At 45.7% G+C, this 18,387-nt stretch overlaps 1 protein-coding gene across 1 annotated transcript; it reads right to left on the reverse strand.

Annotated features, from left to right (window-relative positions):
• Window positions 1-80: 80 nt before the first annotated feature.
• On the reverse strand, window positions 81-18,030 carry LGI3 (leucine rich repeat LGI family member 3). The gene is made up of 9 exons (XM_061593353.1): window positions 17,940-18,030; window positions 16,195-16,306; window positions 15,598-15,669; window positions 14,220-14,291; window positions 13,560-13,631; window positions 11,556-11,627; window positions 9,597-9,766; window positions 7,932-8,096; window positions 81-4,965 (listed from the first exon to the last, which is right to left on the reverse strand). The coding sequence occupies exons 1-9, from the start codon at window positions 18,028-18,030 to the stop codon at window positions 4,148-4,150; spliced, it is 1,644 nt and encodes a 547-aa protein (XP_061449337.1). The 3' UTR covers window positions 81-4,147.
• Window positions 18,031-18,387: the final 357 nt, after the last annotated feature.

Raw genomic sequence — 18,387 nt, forward strand, 5'->3', positions numbered from 1 at the left:
TGATGGGAAAGTTGTCAGCACAAAGAACATCCAGACTCAAAAACACTCATGATGACAAATTTGATGGGATTTGGTACAGTTTTATTATATATATGGCTCAAAACACAATTATTAGCCTCCTTCTACACATGGCTTGTTTTGGAGAGGCATCTTAAGCTGACTGATGCAGACTTAAAATACTACTTTAATAACCAAGCTGGAATTTTAAAAAGGGGGAAAGACCAGAGAGAAAAGCTGAGGAGAATAGCTACGGCCTGTATAGGAATACCCAGTGTGTTATTAATACTTGTGTGGTGAAGATTGGGATATGCGGCCTGAGAGGCTGCCTGGTGAAAAGGTCTTACCAGAGGGAAATGACTCAAGTAGGTTTTAAAAATTGGCTAAACTGTCCAAGTAGCCAGGAGGGCAACCAGAGACGCGTTGTGGTACAGAGGCAGGTTGTCCCCAGCAGCTGAAGTGGGTTGTGTGGGAGTATGTGGCTGGGGTGGAGGTTTAGGGAATTGGGCCTGAGGATGGGGTCAGCAGTGGTGTCTCTGGAGTCTTCAGAAACTGTCAACAAGTACCTTTAAGACCCCAATACGTACCAGTATTTCCTTTTGAACTCCTTCAATAAACCAACAACCTTAGAGCTTATCCACACAGCAACATTACTTCATACTAAAGACATTGTTTTTACCTCTGTTTCTTTTTGCACCATCTGCAGTGAATGCTCAATGTTAGCTGCAAAGATGGTCTTTTCAATTCACACACTCTATGAAGGATCAATCATGCAGTTTCCTAATGACCACCCCCTCTAATTTTACATTTCCACTCCTTCTGGTTGCTAGGGAAACAAGCATGCTCAGTTTCTTTCAGATTCCATTAAAAAAACAAGAAGTGCTAGTCTCACTGCCTATGGTTACTAGGTAACCGCGCAAGCACAGATTTCTGCACTACCACAAGGCAAACAATACAGAGGACTAAAATTAATGTAAACACTCTAGATTAGGAGTTCTGAAATTTTGTCCCCTACTGAACTTGGCATGGTGAGTACAGGGGCCCGGGATAGCAATTCAGAGAGGCAAAAGCACCATGGTCTCAACACAAGTGCCAGTGACACTTGAAAAGAGACACTGTATACAAGTGTCTATACGCTAATAATGCTAGAAGCCTCCGAGCCAAGATGGGAGATCGGGAGTGCTTGGTCTTAGAGGACAGCATTGAGATAGTGAGCATACCTGAAACCTGGTGGGATGGCGAAAACAGTGGGGCACGGTGATCCCTGGATATAAACTATAAGAAGGACAGGGAACGACGTATTGGAGGTGGTGTCGCTGCGTACGTGAAAAAGGACATTAAATCCAGCAAGCTAGAAACCCCAAAAGAGGCAGACTCCTCCACAGAATCATTGCGGATAGTGATACCAGACCCCAAGAGTAATTTAGTATTTGTGATATGCTATTGTCTCCCTGATCAAAATGCTCAGAGAGTTCTTGAGATGAAAAATGAAATTGAGGAAGCATCCAACTAGCCTGACGTAGACTGGCTACATACGTGTTCCAATAATGGCAAAGAGCCAAATTTTCTAGGTATCCTAAAGGACTGTGCCCTAGAATAGTTGGTCATGGAACTGACCAGAGGGGCAGCAACCCTGGACTTAATCTTAAGTGGCGCCCAGGAGATGCAAGTGTTGTCAAACCAATTGGGAGCTATTAAATTAAACATACATGTAAATAGCCAATTGCCTAGAAAATCCAACATGGTCACATCTTACTTCAAGGAGGAAACTTCCACAAAACTTTTACCAAGTTTCCTTGGTAAAAAGGAGGTGGAAAGGCATAGTCCAGAGGGTGAAATAACCCCAAAATGTTTGGGAGTTGTGTAAAAACACAATATTAGAAGCTCAGCTGGAGTGTATACTGCAGATCAGGAAAAGTACCACCACCATGAAGAGAATGCCAGCATGGTTAATGAGCAGATTCAATTAAGCTATTAGAGGCAAGAAGGCTTCCTTCAAAAAATGGAAGTTTGACCAAACAACAAGAATAAAATGTAACACAAACTTTGGCAAACGAAATGCAAGCAGGCAATAAGGGATACTAATTTGAGGAACGCATTGCTAAAAACATAAAGAACAACAAAATTTAAATACATTAAAAGCAGGAGACCACCTAGGGAGGCAGTTGGACCCTTGGATGATAAGGGAGTGAAGGGTGTGCTAAAGCAGGATAAAGAGATTGCAGAGAAGCTAAATTAATTCTTTGCATCTGTCTTCACAACAGATGATATAGGACAGATCCCTGTCCCTGAACAAACTTGAAGGGAATATGAGGAACTGAGGCAAATAGTGGTGATGAGGGATGAAGTCTTAGTCTTAACAGACAAAACAAAAATTGACAAATCGCTGGGTCTGGATGGTATCCACCTGAGAGTTCTCAAAGAACTTGAATGTGAAATTGTGGATCTTCTAACAAGAATATGTAACGTCCCTCAGATCCTGTACCTGAGGACTGAAAAGTGGACAATGTCAGACCAATCTTTAAAAAGGGATCTGGAGGGATCCCAAAATTACAGGCCGGTTAGTTTAACCGGTTAGTCCCAGGAAAACTGGTGGAAAGTATTGTTAAAGATAAGGTAGCCAAGCATAAAGAAGAACAAGACTTGCTGAAAAAGAACCAGCATGACTTCTGCAAGGGTAAGTCCTGTCTTACTAATCTATTAGAGTTCTTTGAGAGTGTCAACAAGCATATAGGTAGAGGTGATCAAGCTGACATAATGTACTTGAACTTTCAAAAAGCTTTCAACAAGGTACCTCGTCAAAGACTCCTGAGTAAGCTTAGCAACCATGGAATATGATGAGAAGTCCTATTGTGGATCAGGAACTGGTTGAACCAGAGAGTAGGAATAAATGGACGGTTCTCCCAATGGAGGGAGGTAGAAATCCCCCAAGCATCTGTATTGGGACCTGTGTTTTTTAAATTGTTCACAAACTATCTAGTCTTAGGGAAGAGCAGTGAGGTGGCCACATTTGCTGGTGATAGTAAATTGTTCAGGTTATTAAAACAAAAAAGGATTGCAAAGAGCTCCCAATGGACCTCTCCAAACCGAATGAATGGGCGCTACAATGCAATTTGATGTAAACAAGTGTAAAGTTATGCATATTCAAGCAAAAGATCTTAATTTCACATAGATGCTCATGTGGTTTGAACTGGCAGTGACTGACCAGGAATGAGACCTTGGAGTCCTAGTGGATAGCTTGAAAAAGATGTCATGCCAATGTGTGGCAGCTGTGAAAAAGGCAAATTCCATGCTAGGGGCCTGTAGAAAAGGATTGAAAATAAAACTGCTGATATCATAATTATACAAATCTATTGTGCGGCCGCATTTGGAACACTGTGGACAGTTCTGGTTGTCTCACCTCAAAAAGAATAGAGTTGAAAAAGATTCAGAAAGGGGCAACCAAGATGATCAAGGTGATGGAGTGACTCCCCTATGAGGAAAGGTTGCAGCATTTGAGGCTTTTTAGTTTAGAGAAAAGGCAAGTAAGGGCATGATGGAAGTGTATGACATTATGCATGGCATGGAGAAAGTGAACAGGAAAAGGTGTTCTTCCCTCTCTCATAACACCAGAACTCGTGGACATCCAATGAAGCTGAATGTTGGAAGATTCAGGATAGAGAAAAGAAAGAACTTCTTTTGTATAGAAAGTGCATAGTTAAACTATGGAATTTGCTCCCACAGGAGACAGTGATGGCCACCAACTTGGATGGCTTGAAAAGAGGAGGAGACAAATTCATGGAGGATGTACATTCAGGGGATCACTTCAAAAAGTCCCCTCCGTGTGTGGCAGCCATTCCAATGAGTTGTGGTGTGGGTGGGTGCGCACACGCATGCGAACATGCACATAGTTATTTCAGTGCTCAAATTTTGGCAGCAAGATTTGAGTTTCAACCAAGACACTTGGTCTATATTGCATGGACATAATGATATGAGGTCCAGGGGTATGTATTATTGCATATACATCCAAGTTGATTCAGGGACAGTGATCAACCAGCCTTGCTCCAAGTGATTACAGTGCCCACATGCTACTTAACGCATGAGGCACCCCCAGGGAAAGAGCATGTGTGGTGTGGTGCAGTGGGGGGGGGAGAGCAATGACCTATCCACCCTACAAGCTGAGGTCTACCACAACATGCTTGTACACCAGTGTGTTTCCCTTGAAGCTGGGGGCCAGTAGGACATCTATGTCCTCTAAGGGGATGGGGCGGAACGCTCGTGGGGCCTGGACCGAGAGTTCCTGGAACTTCTCAAATCTCTGCTTCTCTTCATCCCAAAGATAGATGTGGGTAAAGGAGAAGTCACTGCCCAGGGCCACGTATTGGTGCTGAGACACCCTGAAGGGCTCCATGACCATGGAACCCCGGGAGGGCAAGGTCTGCACCTCCGTGAACCGCAGACCCTCCCACTTGACCACCTTGGAGTCGCCAATGTAACGGCTCAGGCACAAGTAGCTGTCCCTCTTGATTCGGAAATGCTTGACCATCTGCACGTCCATCACTTCCGCCACATCGCCCAAGTGGACAAATTGTTTTTGCGAACGATTCCATTGGTAGATGATGGGCACCTGGGAGCTGCTGGAAATGATGAGCCAGGGCTGGCCATCAGTCTCCACATATTCCACGTCAGTGTCACGGTGCCACGAGTGCAGGTCCTGATGGGAGTAGAAGCCATTTTGGTTCCAGCGGTAGAGGCTGGTGGAGCCTGCCTTGGAGCTGTCAGCGATGACAAAGAACCAATCACCTTCAATCTGGAAGGCCTCAATGTCGTTGGGCTTACGGATCTTCTGGCTGTCGATGTCTAGGATCTTGATGAACTTGTCAGTGTTGCTGTCCCAGCGATAAATGTAGGAGCCGCCGAAGAGCTGGGCCACCACGACATACAGCTGCGACTCAGCCACAATTGGCTTGCAGTAGACCACTGAGTGAGCTGGAATGGAGCATTGGGAAGCATCAGCACAGAAAAGCCCGTCGCTTGAGCTCTGTAGCATCACATCATCCCACGCAAAAATACACTATATGCCAGTCTAAATGGATGTGGACATCCAGTTCTGTTCTTGCACACATTATTGTTACTATTTTTACTATTATTATTATTGTTATTGTTATTATTGTTATTATTAATTTATTTATTTTTATTATTGTTGTTGTTGTTATCCTGGCTTCCCTCCCAGAAGGAGTCCAGGGTGGCAAACAAAAACATCAAAACATATTTAAAACATCTTAAAAACAAAGCATCTTTAAAATTAAATCTTTAAAACATCTTTTTAAAAAGCCTCAAAACAATTCCAGCACAGATGCAGACTATAAACCCAGTGCGGTGTAGTCATTAGAGTGTCGGACTGGGACCTGGGAGACCAGGGTTCAAATCCCTGTTCGGCCATTTAGCTCACAGGGTGACTTTGGACTAGTCATTATATCTCTCAGCCTGACCTACCTCACAGGATTGTTGTGAAGATAAAATCATGAAGGGGAGAGCCATGTTTGTATGCCACCTTGAGCTCCTTGGAGAAAAGGTGGGATATAAATTAAATAATTAACTTAAATTACACTATAAAGCATTTCATCAGCTTTTACTTCTGTCACTCACAGAAAGGCAGCCCTGAGTACTTGAGGGCTGTGGTGAGGCTCAGGGTCCACTCTAGAGCCATCACAGTCACCAGAAAGGAACAGGAGGCTGCCTTATATTGAATTGAACCATCTAGCTCACTCATGTCTGCACTGGCCGGCAGTGGCTCTCCAGGATTTCAGACAGGGGTCTCCTCCCAGCCCTACCCGTAGAGGCCATTGGGGACTGAATCTGGGGCCATCTGCATGCAAGGCATGGGTTATGTCATTGATGTGCAATGCAAAATGAAATACCAAAAACTATGCAAGTAATCCTGTATGTTTAAAGTGCTTCAACTAAAAAAAACCCCAGTGACATCAACAATAAAAAAGAATAAGTCCCAGTGCATGCCAGTCATTCCAGTGACTTTGCACTCATTAGTCAGAACACTACAAGCAAAGAGCAGGCCTGCTGCTTTCTGAGTATTGCTTGCACCTTTTTCTGTACACATCCAAGGGGTAAAGAGCTGGCATAGTATAGTGGATGAGAGGCCCAGCTTTGAATCAGGAAGGCCTTGGTCAAAAGCGCACCTCTGCCACAAATTCTCTCTCAGCCCCCCCCCCCCCCATCTGCTATATGAGGATAATCATACTGGTCTACCAGACAGGAGGATTGTTGTAATTTAAATGTTTATCCCACCCTTCCTCCCCAAGGAGCCCAGGGCACTTATAAGGATTGCAAGAGGGTAACGGTGAAGGTCTGCAGGGGAAAGGGCTCCTCCCAGCACGGCCCCTTGAAGAAGGCCCCATGCCACTTCTGTAGGGGCCAGGCCAGGCCAAGAGATGAGCAGGGCAGGGAGCAGCTGCCGGTGTCTGGGACCGATGAAGGATGGAGCTCATCTCCGGGAGCATGAAGAGTCTTGCGCAGCCGCCTGGGAGGGGCGTTTTGAGGAGAAGCAGTAGAGACCCCAGGAGGAGCTGCTCTCCCGGGGATCTCCTGGAGCATCTTCCTCTGCCCACTGGGGGTGGGGGGCGGGAGGCTTGGCAAAGTGCCCCCCCAACCATCCTCCAAACCCTCCAGGGCAAGGATACCGTGGAACTGACCCACTTGGGGTGACCCTACAGGGGCCAGCCCCATAGCCCTGAGAAAGGGGCAACCGGGGACTGAGTCACAGGACTCGGAAAGGAAGGGACTCTAGCCCCAACCCACCTGCTGGAAACAGGTGGGACGTGGGGCTTTTACAGTGGCTGTCTCAGAGAGCACCCCAGTAAAGTGCAAGTACAGGCAGAAGGCCTTGAGAAGGGCCTCTACGGCGGTGGCCCCAAGAGCAGAGAGAGAGCGCGGATACTGGTGACTCTCCTGGTGGGGAGAGGTGGGGAGTTTTTGGAAGGTGTGTTTTGTCTTTGGAAACTCCCCGCACAGTGTTGTGATACTTCTGCATCAAGCACTTGTTATACCGGCAGTTGAAAGCAATCCGGCTGCCCTTTCCTGCGCTGGGCACTTCTGAGGATAACATTATTATCATCTAGGTGCACTGGAGGTTTTGTTGCAGTGGATTTTCACATTGATAAATAGCATATATTGATACTGTTTTAAGGACTGATACCGTCTATTTTGCCATGAATTTAAAATGTTATCATAACTGAAATGAACTGGTTGCTTGGACTGCTGCATTATGTTTTGAAACAGAATGCGTACTAAATTCGGTATTGTAATGATGGTGTTAAAAGTGGCATGCAAATTAATAGTAGTAATAGTAATAACCATATATGTGCAGCACTTTGAACGTTCAAATCTCTTTATAAATGCTAAGTAGTAGAAAAAGAGGAAGACCAAACCAGAGATCGCTTGATTCCATAAAGGAAGCCACAGACCTGAACTTACAAGATCTGAACAGGGTGGTTCACGACAGATGCTCTTGGAGGTCACTGATTCATAGGGTCGCCATGAGTCGTAATCGACTTGAAGGCACATAACAACAAATGATTAAACTCTGGCATTTTTTTTAATGGATACTGAAATACAGGGAAGGAGTCCAGAATATGGGGGAGCAGTGACCTCACGTGGTACTCTCCCCTTCTTACACCTGGGGCTTCCAGGCAGGCCAAAAGAAAGCCTAGTCAACCCCCAGCACCTCTTTCCAGAAATCGGCCTCTGCAGGATGTACACCTACAACTATCATACACGTGCGCAACAAATGCACGTTTTCAGTCTTCATATATGCCAACATGCCAGGGAGCAGGGGTACAAGCAAGCTGCTTGATGGTGCTGCATTTCTCAGTCCTCTCTCTTCCTGGCGCCAACCACAAGGACCCCCTCCCAGCCCAATTGAAACATCTGCTCCTTACCAGGGATGTGGTCAAAGTCCCGCAGCTTGCGCTCTACATAGTCCCATTTGAGGATGGTGCAGCTGCTGGAACTTGGCTGGGCCAAAGCCACATAGAGGTCACTGGCGTACAGGAAAGGCTCTGCAGACACAGACTGGAAAGGCAGGACCTGATGCACGACGAAGTCTGATGCAGAAAAGAACCAAAGTGACTCTCTCTGCATTCCATGTAAGTCCAGCTGATCCCTTATAAAAACCCTAAACAGCACGGAGAACCACCACCTATGACATGAGGGTGCCTGAACTCTATGGCCATCATCAAACCCTCTAGGTCCCCTCCACCACCTGAAGCGAGACAGCGGTCAGCTGGAAGAGAACCTTCTCGATAGTGATGTCCTACTTCCAGAACGCTATCTCCAAGGAAGCCTGGGACCACTCGGCTGTTACTCCAGTGCCAGGATAAGGCCCCCCACCCATATTTTGCAGCATGGAACGGCTTCAGATGAGGGCAACGAGGATGATCAGGGGACTGGAAACAAAGCCCTATGAGGAGAGACTGAAAGAGCTGGGCATGTTTAGCCTTGAGAAGACTGAGGGGTGCTATGATAGCACTTTTCAAGTACACGAAAGGTTGCCACACAGAGGAGGGCCGGGATCTCTTCTCGATCATCCCAGAGTGCAGGACACAGAATAATGGGCTCAAGTTACAGGAAGCCAGATTTCGACTGAACATCAGGAAAAACATCTTGACTGTTAGGGTGGTACGACAATGGAACCAATGACCTAGGGAGGAGGTGGGCTGTCCAACACTAGAGGCATTCAAGAGGCAGCTGGACAACCACCTGTTGGATATGCTTTAATTTGGATTCCTGCATTGAGCAGGGGCTTGGACTTGATGGCCGTATAGGCCCCTTCCAACTCTACGATTCTATGATTCTATGAAATGCAAGCCATTTTTAACAGTCGTTTCACCAGCTGAATTTTTATTCTGTATTGTGACTGCTGTTCCACTATTTTTATGTCTGTAGCACTTTTTTAATATATTTATGGTTCCCTCCTTTTAATGTATACCACCCTCATTATTTTATTCTGAAGGGCAGCATAGAAATTGTCTACAAACAACTAGCTAGCAGTTTCATTGCCATCTCTCCAGCCCTGCTGGCGGTTGACTCTAGAGCCACATCAAGGCAGCCTCTGCCATTGGGGGCTCATTCTCCGTTGTTTCAAGAAAGGCTGCCATGTTGTTCTTCTTCCACTTCAGTGTCCCCTGTGAAAATATCTTTTCAGCTGTGTTCATAACAAGGGTGGCAATATCAGGCACAGCCTATGAAAATCAAGTGATTCAACACCAAGCAGTCGGTCACTACCTGCGGCTGGTGGTTTTTCCCAGCACTGCAGATAGGGTTATAGATACAGCTTTGCATGCAGAATTTGATCCTCTCATACAGCTAAAGGCACAGGAACCTTGACAGGAATAAAGTTAACAACCATACTCTGTGCACCCAAGGCTTTTGCAGAAGTTGTCTGTATTTTTTCAAATGTATCTTGCCTAGGAATTTGCTTTTTTCACAAAACGAAAGGGGTCTGAAATCCAGGTAAATTCCAGGCATCATATCCATAGCTCCCCATGTCCTTCTGCATGCTATCCCATTTCTCAGAAGGCCCTGCAAACACCAGCTGCTCCTACCTGTGGTGACACAGTCAAAATTCTTGAGGGGCAGGTCCCGGATCATCTGGCCTTGGTACTGAGGGGGGCTTCCGCAGAAAATGGCAGGTACGCTCGTGTTGGTGCTCTCCATCCATTCTACCAACCACTTGATGTTGCAATCACAGATCAAGGAATTGCCCCGGAGGTCTCTGTGGAAGAGACCATTCAGGAGCAGCCACCCCAAAAAGATGCACAGTCTGAGTATGTACTGAAAGCTTGAGTTGTACATTTGGGCTGAGCATGGCCCTAAAGCTCCGCCCCCTTTAGGGCAGGGTTAGAAAATGTGAACCGATTGTTTCAACTTGATTCAAGAACCAAATAATGCCTTATTTCTATTTTCTGAAGAGCATATGTGGCGTTTTAACTGGGCTGAGATGCGCTGAGTTGGCACATAGGATTTCCCACAAGCCACAAGGCCCAGGCTATGGTCTGAAGGCACTTGAGGCCAGTCCCTGCTGGAGCTAAGCAGGGTCAGGCCTGGTCAGTGCCTGGATGGGAGACCGCCTGGGAACCATCTGTAAGCTGCCTTGGGTTTCATGAAAAGAAAGGCAGGGTATAAATGAAATAAATAAACAATAATAAGGTGCTTCTGATAATCCCTGAACCGGCTTCCATTAGTCTTACTAGCAGGCTAGAATAGAGGGGTCACCACAGTCCGCATAGGGACATTTTTCATAATCTGCCTGCCCTTTCTTCTGGAAAGTTCTGCAGTGTATCTTTGGATTACCCTGATGAAATGGAAATGGACTGCCTTCAAGTCGATCCTGACTTATGGCGACCCTACGAATAGGGTTTTCATGGTAAGCGGTTTTCAGAAGTGGTTTACCATTGCCTCCCTCTGAGGCTGAGAGGCAGTGACTGGCCCAGGGTCACCCAGTGAGCTTCATGGCTCTGTGGGGATTCGAACCCTGGTCTCCCAGGTTGTAGTCCAGCACTCTAACCACTGCACCACAATGGCTCGCAACCGATTACCCTGATAGGTAGTTGAAAAGCCTCAATTTCATCTGACATCAATGTTTTAATAATGGCTCTGCTGAGTTGTAAAACAAGGCCTCCTCCAGACTGGTGTTTTATTGCGTATTTATTCTGCAGCATATTCTTGACACCATAATAGTGCATTAGTGGTGGACTTATCCTGCTTTATTAGTTGTTTGGTGATGCTTCCCCAATGCTACCACATTAGTGCTCTCTGGAGAGGCCGGAGAGCAACAAAAACAGGACAACCCACCCACCGACCCCGAACATTTATGGTATGAAAAGTATCAGGATTTAATCAGGAAATTACAGGACATACTCTGATTGCAAATGAAGCAATATAGCTGCCCCCAAACCTTTGCAGGTGCAAACAGTACTGAAAGTGGGGTAACGTATGATGCCCCCCTCCCCGATAGCATCATGAGAACAAACCATCCTGAATGTAAAATAAAAAGGATGTCTGCTGTAACTTCCTGATGAAATCTCATAACTTTTCATACCACAAATGTTCTGGCTTATTTTTCTTATGCTGTGGCCACTCTGGACAGCAACAATGTGGTACCAGAAATCCACCACTAATGTCCTGTTATTGTGTCAAGAACATGACAGAATAAACCTGCATTAAAACGTCAGTCTGGAGGGACCCCTGGAGGCCAATCCAGTCAAAGTTCAACACTTCAAAGTTAAGTTGCTACTTTTAAGTCTCACTGATTTTGAAAGGAAAATTATATGCATGCTTATATCTCTCCTATTGCCTTCAGATGAAATTGAATTATTGAATCTAGTTTTCACCAAGCCCTTCACAGTCATTGCTCAGGTCTGCCATTTTTGGTGAAATTCTTGTAACTTGCCATGAACTTGGTATGCTATGAATATGGGTGGGTGGAGCTCACCAGGGAGTCTCAATTGCAAAAGGCACAGGGAGAGCTGAACTACGCACACCAAAGCGAGGAGGAACCTTACAGGTCGCTCAGGATGTCCAAGGGCTTCAGGAGGTCTCTGGGCAGCTTCTGCAGATTGTTGTTGGCCAAAGAACTGGAAGACAGGAAGGAAGAAGGGTTGGGTTGTGCCACATGTGCTGTTCCCCCATTTTCATTTCATTTCATTGAAAGGAGTGCCTGCAGTGGAATGACTGCTGGAAATATTTTTAAAAAACCATTCAAAAGTGCAAATATTCACCACCTTTTTTCAACTGTTTATTGCTGCAAGCATTAAGACCACAGTGTCATAATATTTGAATCTTCCACAATGTGTGCACCAGCTTGCCCCTTTTTTTCTGGCATAAGCGTCGCTTTGAATGTTTGAAATGGAAATGGACTGCCTTCAAGTCGATCCTGATTTATGGCTACCCTGAAATGAATGGGGATTTCATGGTAAGCGGTATCCAGAGGGGGTTCACCATTGCCTCCCTCTGAGGCTAGTCCTCCCCAGATGGCTAGGGCCTGCTCAGCTTGCCACAGCTGCACCAGCCAGCCCCTTCCTTGTCCGCAACTGCCAGCTGGGGGCTCTCCTCCCCACTGTGCTATACCATACGTATATACAACCAGAGCACACATGATTACATGCTGGTTTCTGACTTCCACACAAATCAGATTCTGCACCAAAGTAACTTGAATTCCACACAAAGGTATTACTTATCTCAGTTCTTCCTAATGTTGTTAACCCACCTCATCATTATGCTATTACTGGTTCATTTCATCTTCAATCATTAATTTACTTGTTCTATGTTGAAAAGCATTATTTCATGCCAACATTTCTACAGCATCCTGTAGCACCATTATGTTTGTGCGAACGTTACCAATGTAACTTTCAGTTTATTTCGTTGCATTATTTATTATTGTATCATTTTTTTTATTACAAAATCTAATTCTTATGAACTGTATTCCTTTAATAAACCGGTATATTTATTTCAGTTACAGTTCTGAGTTAATGGTGGGTGTTTTCCCTCCTCATTCCGTCAGATTGCTGCTGAGCAAATATAACCAGGGAGATTAATCCAATGAAGGTTGATGCACAGGCCAGAAATTGGCATGGTATGCGTTGTCTTTGATTTAGAACCTTATTTTCAGTGGCCATCACTGCCTCTTGTGGGAGTGAATTCCACAGTTTAACTACACACTGTGTGAAGAAGCTCTTCCTTTTGTCTGCCCTGAATCTTCCAACATTAAGCTTCATTAAATGTGTGTGAGTTCTAGTGTTACGAGAGAGGGAGAAAAACTCTACTCTACTCACTTTCTCCATGCCATTCATAAATTCACGAGCTTGTGAATGCTTATGCACAAGTGATAACTAGGGGTGGAAAGGTCTGTGTCTGTTTCAGTTCCCAGTTTCTCATTTTTCCAAAGTTAAATTTAGTTCTCTACATTTCTGCAGCAATCTGCGAATTGTTTTTTAATCCACATGAAAATTCTCCACCATTTTAGTGTGAATTTCTCCAAATAAACACATTTTTGCAGGTGGTTTTGTGGTGTAGTGGTTGAGGTGTTGGACTACGACCTGGGAGACCGGGGTTCGAATCCCCACACAGCTATGAAGCTCACTGGGTGACCTTGGGCCAGTCACTGCCTCTCAGCCTCAGAGGAAGGCAATGGGAAACCCCCTCTGAATATCGCGTACCATGGAACCCCTGTTCATAGGGTCGCCACAAGTCGGAATCGACTTGAAGGTGGTCCATTTCATCTTATTTTTACAAAGGTACACATTTTTGCAAGCCTTCTCATCATTTTATGCCTTTTTGCATGTCATTTTCACTCATGTATTCATTTTTATGCACACTTTCCCCTAATATATGCATGTTTGTAAATGTTGTTTAGTTGGCGAACTGCATTCCAAAATTCTAATAAATTCAAATTTTGAAGGCCGGCTGTGTTTCGGTTCTCATATTGTTTCGGAAATTATGAATTTGATAAATTCTGCTTGAAATGCAAAGTGAATCAAAATTCTCACCCATCCCTAGCGATAACTCACAGGTGTGTTAGAGTCTTGAGTCCACGGAAGGTGTTTTTTGACAGAGACTGGATGTTGTTATTCTCGATGAACCTTAAGGCAAAGAGCAGGACAGATCCTTTACAGCTCTTGCAGTCTGATGTTGCTTAAACCCTCCCCCCCAGCCAATGGAGTTATATGCTCCACCCATATTAAAACACTTCCAGACAGGTCTGGCAGATATGTGGCCACCTGGGGCGAGCCCTTGGCTCTCTCTCTCCCACCCACTCCCAGTTCCCTTCACCAGCCCTCTCCAAGGATGAGCATCTCCCCCAATCCTTTCCCTCTCCCTAAGAGTTTGCAGTTGCTAGACAACTGCAGCATCTCCAAAGTACAGATGCAGGGTGGTGGCAAAGGCAGGGATGCCTGGAGCTGCTCACGCAGGCCCAACATACGTTGGGCAAATGACCTGCTCACTTTGCAGATGGGCTGGCCTTGCTTCAAGACAAAAACAGCAGCCCTTCCCGGTGGCCTGTCCCAGTCCCTCCTGCCTACAAGCATGTGTTCCAGGCATACACCTGCTCTGGCTGCCCCCCTTCTCAGCACTGTCTCCTACTAAAAGTTTTGCCCCAGTGTGCCCCCATCCCCTCTACATGCTATATTCCAACTGGGGGCTAGAGAAAAGTTGTCAGTGGCCCATACAGGTACTGCAGGTGCGAGAGTCCAGTGAATGCATTGTCCCCGATCAAGGAAAATTTGTTGGAATTCAATAACCTGCAAAGACGAAGACACAGTGTTTTAAAACAGTGAGATGGGACAGTGCTATCAGAACCACAACAAATCCCACAAATACTTTGTTTAATATTTCTTTTTGAGTGCCACAGGAAGCCTGCTTTCCATCAGGCTCCAGCAGAGGGAGAGATAGGACCACAGCGCCTCTCAGTTGGCTCAGTGGAGAGAACACCAACTTTTGGCTGCTCTGCTCCTTGAACTCCTTCCATTCCAGCTGGTCATTACATGAACTCTGTAACTAAAATTTACTAGTGCCTGGGTTTGCTTTTTTTCCTCCTGCCTCCTGATCCTTTTTCCTTTTGTGATGTGTAATTTAGAATGCAAGCAAGGTGGGAAAAGGGATGGTCTTATTACTGATATTTGCAAGCCACTTTGGGAGTTTTTTCTTTCTTTTTTCTGAAGAGTGGGGTAAAAGAATTTTTAAAAGAGTTAACATTTTTGCTCTACCCTCAAATTGACATATTTAATGGTAGGAAGGGGTTTTCCTTCCAAACTCATTTGCCAGTGACCCTGCAGATGGTGTATCTTCCCTTATGGCAAGTGCCACCTTGGTTCACTTACTTCAGTCATATGGTGCCAACCTCTCTAGCAAATCTTTGGTTGCACCAGTCTTTCTTACTATTCCGCTCTGTACATTATAATCTGGGATCATGTAGGAAAAAAGTGCCACCTAGCAGCTCAGGTTATGCACATTTTCTCTTAACTTACAAAGGAGCTAAGGAGATGCAATTTCCAGTTTCAAACAGTTGTGCAATTCTCCTTGTATCTGGTTTGCACAGGAGCTGTGCTCTGCTTTGAATTAGTAAACTCAGCTCATAGAAAGTTATCTTGAATGTTTAAGAAACTCCAGACAGTGTAGTTGAAATGACAGGAATAAAGGCAAAGGCTGGAGGTAGAATTTTAAACATGAAGTAGATCCTGAAAATCAGAAGTTTCAACCAGCCAGGTAGTTGAATGAACAGCTCTAATCAGTTTTCCTTGCCTTGCCCTATGGCATTTACGATATAGCAGAAACCCTCTGCCCTTACTCCAACCCCCTGCTATTTCCAAGCTGCAAAAGTCTATCTGTCCAGGCAGCTCGAGGAAGGACATCCTCTCTCAACTGCTGCAACAGGAATTCTGCTCTTTTCTTTGCCAGTTGCTGTCCTAGGCAGCCACTCCATTGGTAAAGATCTTTGGCTGGTTTGGCATGGTAGTGGCACAACTCAGGATAACAACTCTCCTTTCCAAAGACAAAACTTCAGCCAGATAGACAGACAGAGGGAGACGGAGAGAATCAGAGACATACAGGAACTGCAAGAACGGGAGATGAGCAAAGGCGGCTTCTTTGATTTCACTGAAGGCGGCATTTATCAGGGTCCTGCAGAAGAGGAGATGTAAAGAGAGAAATTATTATTATTATTATTGTTGTTGTTGTTGTTGTTATTATATCCTGCCCTACCTCCCAGCAGGAGCCCAGGGTGGCAAAAAAAAAAGCACTAAAAACATCATAAAAACAAACTTTAAAACACATTCAAACAAAACATCTTCAAAAACATTACTTAAAAAAGCTATCATGTTGAAATGTTGAAAGGCACCCTGGCAGAATGAAGCGTTTGAATCTTGCAAAAGGATCTGTGCAGTAGCACTTTGATCTGAAGCACACAAAACTTCAGGGCTAGTGTGTTAACTGTCTAACAAGACACAAGAATGTTGACACACACAGTGTTAGGGTAGCCTAGCACAATGCAGGGGTGTACTAGGACATATCTTATAGATGCCCCAGAAAGACACGCTGATTCTACACCTGTCCGTGTAACCGGCGTGGCTGTCCCCCAGGAAATGGTACTTTGACGAGGGTGTGGAGAATTCTGCAAGACATCCCTTGCCCTACACCCCACTTCACCTGCAGTTCCAGAGTAAGAGTAAACTCCAGAGGGCAGATTGCTGTTCATCCAGTCTCAGTCTGCCAAGTAGCCAGGCACTCCAGTAGCGGCTCAGAGTGGGAGTCTCAAATCAAACCTCAGCCACAAACTCACTATAAGGGTGCTTATTGTGGGGTTTCAGTGCTCCTCATGCCATGCATGCAAGTTTTTGCAGTGTACACATGAAGATGTTGTTAAGTCCTCCTGCTGCCCTTTGGCCAAAACAGACACAGGAGTCAGAGTTTTCTGCTGCCAGCATTTTTCTTTACTGAATATTCTAGAACATGAAAAAAGAACAGGAAGTAGAAACAGCAGGCATGCCTGAATGTGTATTCCAGGCAGCCCTAAATAATCACTGGCAGAACAATAGGTTAAAGACATACTCAAACAATCACAGTCATAATAACACTGATCCAATACACTACACTCCTCCCTGCTGGATATAAACCCATATTTATCTCTACAAATTTAGGCGCTGTGGTGGCTTTCTTATTCAAGTAGGATAGCGCCAGTCATCACAGGCAGATGTGTCTGGTGGTACTGGTGACTGTGGAGCAACCACTGGTGGAATGTCTTCTTCGAGGGCAAGTGTTGATGGTGGTGATTCAGAAATATAAGTCCAATGTCTTTTGTTGGTTATTATACCTCAGGGTTACAGTAGCTGTCATTCCAATGGGAATTATCTTTTCTCCAGTATATGTTTGCAACTGTAGTTCTGAAGCGTTTGGTTCAGCACATCTGTTGCTTGTCTTAGTCCACCCTTTATTTTACAGGTTTCCAGGCTAGCTAGCCCTGTTTCCCCTCAATTATCAGGTTCTTCCTCTACAGCATGCACTTCTGCACCTTTGTTAAAGTGGTGGCTTGATCAATTATCTTGGGCCAGGTTCACATGAGAGCTAAAAATCCATATTGAATCTGAAGCTTTTCCCATCGCAGTAGAGTTCCGTGGTTCATACACGTCTGTCCTCCCTACCTTCCAATTTGCTGTTTTGCTGTTTTGCATCCACACATGTTTGCATTTATTGGTATCGCTGTTTCCTTGTGGCCCTGCCCCCAAATTTACATCTTAACTCCCTCCGGAACATCCCCATGGCTAATGGAGGAGGGGTTTTCTGTCAATTTCACACTTAGCCAGGAGACAGTGGAGGGTGCAACTGACACCAAATTACTTTTTGTGAGGAAAGAATGAAATGTTTACAGTGTGCGGTGTAAATCTTTTTGTGTTTGTGTGTGCATGCGCATTCAGCCTCTTTGTGAACAAGACCTTCGTTGCAACAGGGCTTCTGCAGGAGCTTCCCAGGGCTGTGTCCCAGCCTGGCGCATCCTGGGGCAAGTCCTGCTCCCTGGACTGCATCTCTTCCTCCGCGGTTGCGGGCAGCTTTCATGCTGGCTGTAGGGAGGGCAGACTTTGCTGGCTGGCAGGACTGCTCGCTGTCTCCACCGCTGCCACCAGGAGGGGCTGTTTGCACTGGCCCACACTGCCCCTATATAAATACCCGCCTGGTCTCTTCTCCACAAACTGGCGCGGAGGAAAGTAGCTCCTCCTCCCCCCAGCAGAGAGAGGCGCAGGGGAGAGTGGCAGCAAAGCACCCCTTTTCTTCCCTAGCTGCCCCCGCCCGGCTTGTAAAGTAAAATAGCAAGTAAACGGAGCACATAGCTGGTTTAAAGGGCCAAGGGAGGGAACCTGGGGGGGGGGGAAGTGGGGGAAAAGAAGGCCAGAGCATACGAGATACAACGAGGGCCGAGTGGGGGCTCCTCCTCTGCCGCTGCCGCCACTCTCCCAGGGCCACTGAGGATCGCGACGAGGACAGCACCATACGTCTAAGCATAACATACAAAAATATATGGTGAGAGAAAAGTAAAAATAGCAAGTAAATGGAGCGCATCGCCGGTTTAGAGGACTGAGGGAGGAAGCTTGTTTGGGGGGGAAGTGGGGGAAAGGAAGGCTAGAGCGACTGGAAGTTTGTCCGGCAGCAGCAGGAAACAAAATGATGTCTGTAGACCATGTAGGGGGTGAAGAAAGGGAGGATCTAAAATGGCGAACAACCCGTGCAGCCAAAAACAGCGGAGAAAGCGGCTACACAGCAGGTGGGCACCAAAGCGGGTGTGGATTTTCAAACCAATTTCGGATTTTTATCGCAGTGATTTAATCCAGATTTAAAGGCAATAGCAGC

The sequence above is a fragment of the Rhineura floridana genome, chromosome 12 (assembly GCF_030035675.1).
Source record: "Rhineura floridana isolate rRhiFlo1 chromosome 12, rRhiFlo1.hap2, whole genome shotgun sequence".
Classification (NCBI taxonomy): domain Eukaryota; kingdom Metazoa; phylum Chordata; class Lepidosauria; order Squamata; family Rhineuridae; genus Rhineura; species Rhineura floridana.

What these genes read in the sequence shown, in the direction of transcription:
- LGI3 (XM_061593353.1), bottom strand. Translation starts at nt 18,030, where the DNA reads ATGGTGCTGTCCTCGTCGCGATCCTCAGTGGCCCTGGGAGAGTGGCGG. An exon ending in CTCAAGACTCTAACACACCT is followed by an intron (nt 11,628 to 13,559) that starts GTGAGTTATCGC and finishes CCTGTCTTCCAG; the next exon opens with TTCTTTGGCCAACAACAATC. An exon ending in TTGGACATCCTGAGCGACCT is followed by an intron (nt 9,767 to 11,555) that starts GTAAGGTTCCTC and finishes TCTCTTCCACAG; the next exon opens with AGACCTCCGGGGCAATTCCT.